We start from the raw sequence: 6916 nt of genomic DNA, 5'->3' as shown, positions 1-6916 counted from the left end.
GTCCATTAAAACTACTATGTATTCATCTTCTGATCAGCAGGATAACACACCATATCACAAAACTCAGATAATCTAAAACTGGTTTCTTGAACAGGACAATGAGTTCACTGCACTCACATGGCCTCCACAGTCACCAGATCTCAATTTAAAAGAGCGCGTTTGGGATGTGGTGGAATTGGATATCCAATAGAAACTCAGCTGATAAATCTAGAGCAGCTGTGCGATGCTATCATATCAATATGGTCCAACATCTCAGAGGAATATTTGCAGCACCTTGTTGAATCCATGCCATGAAGAATAAAAGGAGTCCAACCTGGCACTTGCAAGATGCACCTAATGAAGTGGCTGGTCTGTGTTTGAGACCTATTAATCAGCCTTAAAGACTGAGTTTTAACTCCTATGCAAAGATTTTTAATTTCTACATTTCATATCACAATAAATTTCCATGAGTTAAAAAATGTTTTCTAATTTTTACAATAAATCACTTTATCAATCACTAAAAAGGGCGCATTAAATGTAATTTCATTCTATGTAAAATAATCAAAGCTTCTGTGGTTTCAAGCAAGAATCTAGCTGCCAAAAGAGGGTCCACCAAGCAGTAAAGAGGACAAATGAAGTAATGACTGCACGTAAATGACATTTACATCCTAACTATAGCAGTCAAAATTTAAATGCAATATATTTTGTCATCTTTTCTTTTTTCTTTCTTTCTTTGATTTTTTTTTTTTTTTTTTTTTTTAGAATTTAGAGGAAATGTGGTCAAAATTGAGTTCTCCTCGTTCCTATGTGGCTTTTCTTCCTCCCACAGTCCACAAATTACGCATGATCATTCTAGATTGACCATAGGTGTGAATGACTGATAAGTGCAAACATGGGAAGTGTTTCGAAGATAGCTTAAGATGCAGTCGTTCAAAGATATTGTCTGTAGGTGGAGACAAAGAACAAGACATGCAGAATGGCTGCTGAAAGCCATTCAAGCTGTTACTTCAGTGAGCTGGAGGTCTGATCAGGTGAACTCGGTGTTCAACTTGTAAAAAGACAAGAAATACATAAAATAAATACACAGAAAATAAATATTCTGGAAAATATATTAAAAATGTGTATAAATAGGCCAAAAGTGTAAGAAAAACGCATTACAGTCATTTCTGTCAGTTCAGTTCATAGGAGCCAGTTACGTTTTTTTCAGTTGCTTTTCCTTAAAAAGTCTCGATTACTCCTCATGTTAAGTACTTAATAATTAGCTGTTTGCTGAGCTGTTGCGCTGCGTGATAATGAATTCAAAATGGATGATGGGTTAAGATTTCATCCGCTGTTGATGGAAAAATGGATGATTTGATTAACTGCCACTTTAACCAGTTATTGTTCTCCTCCAACCCAACCCAGGGGTACGACTATGACCCTACCCTTTCACAAATAATCACATGCCTTGGAGATTTATGATCTGAGCCTGGCTGCACTGCGCGAGCGGAAGACATCCAACGAGCTTTAAAAAATAAAAGCATAACATGCCAAGATAATAGGTCGGGTGGGGCTATAGCAAGCTGAGTGAATATTAGAGCAAACCATAACTTTTAGTATAATGCGCTAATTTATTATTGAACAAATTATACATTGAATTTTGCATGTGCTACTATTGGCATCCCATAATGAACATAACTTGGCGTACAATTTTGGGAACAAAGAGTGTGTCTTTAAATTATACATTAAATAAACAGCCTGCTCCACTTTTACCTGTCTCATACTGCTATACGTGTTTTATTGTGAAATTTAAGCCTGGAAATCTCGGTTTGCTTTGGTTATGGCACGCTTGATAGTAGGCGCACTTCAATGCCAACTTTCTCAGAGCGCACAGGCGCAATGATCACTGCCAAACACAGCTGAGTGGAAGTGAGGAGACTTCACGCTGCATTCAGTTTCTGAGCATACACTTTTTTCTAACCTAAAAGAACAGAAATTAGAAGGTTTGTCGGTTGTTACGCACAGCGCCAGGGCTTCTAGTGACTTGCGTTAACTTTGTCAGAAAACGGATTCAGTTATAATCTCAAAGAGTTTGGCTGTTTTCTGGCGGACTTGTCAGAATAATGTGGGGCTTCCAGAGGACGCGGTATGCAGACTGCAACGGTTCTGAGGCCAGTGAAGAGACTGAGATTGTGGTGAATATCGGCGGAGTGAAACAGGTGTTGTATGGAGACGTGTTGACTCGCTTCCCGGAGACTCGACTGGCAGAGCTGGTGGACAGTTCACTCAAATCTTCTGAAGAAATCTCGTTAATATGTGACGATTACGACGCGGACACGGGAGAATTTTACTTTGACAGAGACCCCGAAGCTTTTAAGTGCATAATTGAGTTGTATTATTATGGGGAGATACACATGAAACGAGGCATATGTCCAATTTGCTTCATGAAGGAGATGGAGTTCTGGAAAATTGACTCGGATTTTCTGGATGAATGTTGCAAAAGCCACCTGAAAGAGGTAGAGGATGAACTTGCAGAGATAGCCGAGAAAGTGAGAACTATCCTTGTCGACAGAGAAGGCGATCCGTCTGCAGGGGGCTGGCAGCGCTTCCAGATATGCCTCTGGCGGTTGATGGAAAAGCCAGAATCGTCCCTGCCTGCCCACATAATCGCTATAGTTTCTTTCATCTTCATCCTCATCTCCTCCGTGGTGATGTGCGTCGGCACCATCCCCGACCTGCAGGTGGAGGACTCGGAGGGTAAACTCACGGAGCATCCGGTCCTGGAGGTCATCGAGACCGTGTGCATTGGCTGGTTTACTATTGAATACCTCCTGCGTCTGATCTCTTCCCCAAATAAAATAAAATTCGTACTGTCCTTCATGAATATAATCGACTTCATGGCGATCATGCCCTTTTATGTGGTGCTGATTCTGACCTCCTTCGGCGCGGGAGTGATGGAGCTGGCTAATGTGCAGCAAGCAGTGCAGGCTTTACGCATAATGCGCATTGCGCGCATTTTCAAGCTGGCTCGCCATTCCTCGGGACTCCAGACTCTGACATCTGCCCTAAAGAGCAGCCTGAAGGAGCTCGGACTGCTCCTCATGTACATGGGCGTGGGGGTATTCCTTTTCTCGGCTTTGGGCTACACTATGGAGCAGAATCACCCGGACACCTTATTCACCAGCATCCCACAGTCTTTTTGGTGGGCTGTGATCACCATGACCACAGTGGGGTATGGAGATGTCTACCCTAAGACCACTTTAGGTCGGTGTAACGCGGCTATCAGCTTTCTCTGTGGGGTCATCGCCATAGCCCTGCCTATACATCCCATCATCAACAATTTTGTCTTGTTCTACAACAAGCAACAGGTGCTGGAGACTGCGGCCAAACATGAGATTGAACTGATGGCACTGCGCACCGGCGGCGAGCTCAAGGCTGCATCTGGCTCCCATAAACATATTTGCGGTGCAGGGGCCTGGGACAACGACATGCGTTCCGGTCACAGCGATACATTCATTCCCTTACTGAAGGATCCCAGGGGAGGGGCGGGCATCCAGACCCCTAGCATGGACACAAGCTTTGAAAGCACAGCCGAGGCCACTGAACATTTTATCTCATGAAAGGGAAACCCCCCTTACATTAAAAAGTCAGCAAAAGAAGAAACATCATGAAATTAATTATTCAGTTTTGAATTATTCAAACGTAACTTGACAAATTTGGTTTAATGACACCGCCGTGACTGCAGAATGTAAATAGTCTCGTGGACAGAAGAAGGCTTTAATGCTTTCCAGGGACCTTTAAATGCATTTGAGGATTTGCGCCTGTTAAACAGACATATGTGTGAGATATTGAATTGATGAGCTGTGCCTTTGCGCAGTGACTCGCTGTAGGCTGAGGGGTTCTGTTCAAACAGCCAATACACCGATTCCCCCATGTAGACATCTTATGTAACACGCCCATAGTCCTCACACTTATACTGTAGACCGCATTGTAGCGTAGTCCTCTGTACAGAAATATATACATCACAGTAAATGCTTTTAGTAACGCAGACAAGCAGCTTTAGTCAAGAGCACAGATAACTGTAATGACCCCAGGATTGATTTGTGAGAGTGTATAGACATCAAAACAGAGCTGAAGAAAAGCTGAAGGTGTTTGGATACAGACCACATGCCATACATTCAAATGAGGTAGGTGACTGTATCACTGCAACGTGTTGCAACCAAAGGTGTATGATGGGGACACAAAGCAACATAAGGCTGGGGGTGGGTTTATTTTTGCTGCTGCCTGTAATCGTCATGGCATCATTGTAATTTTTTTTGTAACTGACACTATATGATTGTGAGGTAATGCATCAAACATAAAGCCCGTCTACTGTGCAGGAATTTTTAATGCAGCGTCTGTGTCATTGGACTGAATTTCTCGTTAAGCTCGTGTTGCCGACATCGGAACTTCAGAGGCTTCCTTGCCTGCAAGACATGTTCCTGTAAATGGGTTTACATTTTTACAGCAGTCGTCACCATCTCTGCAGAGGTTCCGAGGAATAAACTTGACCAGCGAGTTGTAGATGAGGGAAAGAAGCAACAGGCAAAACAAAAACGCTCGTGTATAACACTATACATTCGTTTTTCAGCGTTCGGGGAAATACAATACAGAAAAATACATAAAAAGAATAAATAAATAAATAATAGAACTGTCTGGAAAGCAGGTAATGGATTTTAAAGAAACTTGAAACCACCGTGTATTTTCGCACTGCCTCATATGTTCCAGAGTGAACTCTTAAATTGCCCTAATGGGGGCTATTTTTAAAGGTTACATTTTCACGGTTTGAAAGGTGTCAGCTCCTACGCCATTAGTCTGAGTGACATGAAATTTGCTGCACAAATAAACCAGTCCTTAGAAAAATTAGGCGGCACAGTAGGGGAGCTATAATTAAAATCTGGCACGTTTCATTCAGATGTCATGTCTAATGTGGCTTTTAAACTTTTAAATCATTGCTCTCAGTTGAAAGCCCCTAAAGTTCTATAAGGTGACTTTTTTTATTGCAATTTTCTTGTGAGGTGGGTTATTATCTGAATGATTTATGATACATTTTGTCTTGATATTTGATTATATCTGTCCAGAACAACTTTAGATACATAGAGTAACCCCTGATTGCAGAGAACTCAGCTGGTTATGTGTTAGTGTCTCTCTGGATTGTCATAACACAAAATTTGTGCTGCTTTTACAAACAGCGATCATTAATCCATACTAAAAGACTGTATGAAGGACTAAAGCTCATAGTCTGCATAGTGGATGTGAAAGATAATCCCATGTCTATGGGTAAGAGCAAGAATGTCAGTCTATGACCTTCCAAGGTAACTAAACTAAAATTCACAGCAGAATCCTTTTCAATATATAGCAGCTGTTTGCACCTGATAGGGATTTATAGTAAATCATACGGCAGGAAAAATAAAACTTGAACAGCTTAGTTTTAGGCATTATAAGGTGACTGTGTGCATCTTCAGTAATTAATGAATCATGCCTATTTATACATTAACAACATAATTAATTGTGCCTACAGTTTTAGGAGCTACTGTAGGAGCACCCCTAATTAGGAATCACTGGATAGTTCCTGTAGCCTTAACTTAACTTTTCAGCCTCAAAAAATGTATTATGGTAAATGGTCTGTATTTGTATAGCGCTTTACTAGTCCCAAAGGACCCCAAAGCGTTTTACACATCCAGTCATCCACCCATTCACACACTGGTGATGGCAAGCTACATTGTAGCCACAGCCACCCTGGGGCGCACTGACAGAGGCGAGGCTGCAAGACACTGGCGCCACCGGGCCCTCTGACCACCACCAGTAGGCAACGGGTGAAGTGTCTTGCCCAAGGATACAACGACCGAGACTGTCCAAGCCGGGGCTCAAACCGGCAACCTTCCGATTACAAGGCGAACTCCCAACTCTTGAGCCATGGTCAGCGACTTAAAAGGTTAAAATATTAAGTACAAATAAGTCACATAATGTAGTTATTATAAAAGAATCCCAGTTTTCACATTAATCTCCAATGTAGAATTTCTCTTGGTTTAAGTTAAAAGTTGGGAAGCTAAAAGTAAAGAGCAACATGTTAATCTCAAGCGCTGTGATTGCTGCATTACTAAATCACCTGATACATCTTACAAAATGTCAGTTTGAAGAGAAAGGGGGCACTCCTTCTGCATGGCTACATCTTCACTAGTGTTTTCCACTTAGCTCGAGTCAACCTGAAAGGAAGCCCGTGGAGAAGGTCAGGAAGGACTCTCCAAGCTGTCCTCCCACACACATCCTACACAGGGCCGCTATCTCTCCCGTCCAGCAGCAGACTCACGCATGTCAAGCCTGCGAGAAAGGCCTTTGTTCACGCTGACAGGTGGGACTGGAATGTCAAAGGCATGCATTGTGTAATGGAACAATGTTATTACGGCACACACGCAAACACACACGCACGCTCATGTTCAAATTTAGATGTATAAGCACAGACTCTGGCATATATAAACACCCCCCCCTCTCTATAACGCCTACCCGTTCTACAAGTGCTCAAACATAATTGCCCTCACACATGAACATAGTTGTTCACCCGTATGCCCACAGTCATGTGTGATCTACTCTGCAGTGGCTTGCTGTGATCTGATTGCCAGTTGCCAATTGTTACACCCACACGGTGGTCATCCACTACATTCAGTGGGTTTTAAAGATAAACATTTGCACAACATTGTACTCATTATCCCATTGTCCAACATAGTACCAATTATAATCCAGCCAGATAATGCTTGTTACTATTGAATCAATATATATTTACATCCTTTAAACTTGTGAGACATGATGGTATGACGGAAAACCAATTTTGTTTAAAAAACTGTCAACATTTGGTGGAAAATGGTCAACCAGTTTATCTACATACTTAAAAAAGACTTGAAAGGATCATCTATGGCAGCAC

The 6916-nt window shown here is 42.0% G+C and overlaps 1 protein-coding gene across 1 annotated transcript; it reads left to right on the top strand.

Annotated features, from left to right (window-relative positions):
* Positions 1-1818: 1818 nt before the first annotated feature.
* Positions 1819-5653, top strand: LOC102296560 (potassium voltage-gated channel subfamily F member 1). The gene has a single exon (XM_005921589.3). The coding sequence runs from the start codon at positions 2082-2084 to the stop codon at positions 3576-3578; it is 1497 nt and encodes a 498-aa protein (XP_005921651.1). The 5' UTR covers positions 1819-2081; the 3' UTR covers positions 3579-5653.
* The last annotated feature ends 1263 nt before the right edge of the window (positions 5654-6916 follow it).

This window comes from Haplochromis burtoni, unplaced genomic scaffold (genome assembly GCF_018398535.1).
Source record: "Haplochromis burtoni strain Fernald_Lab_line unplaced genomic scaffold, NCSU_Asbu1 Contig_47, whole genome shotgun sequence".
In the NCBI taxonomy this organism is placed as follows: Eukaryota; Metazoa; Chordata; class Actinopteri; order Cichliformes; family Cichlidae; genus Haplochromis; species Haplochromis burtoni.
This window is presented reverse-complemented; position numbering and strand designations above follow the sequence as displayed.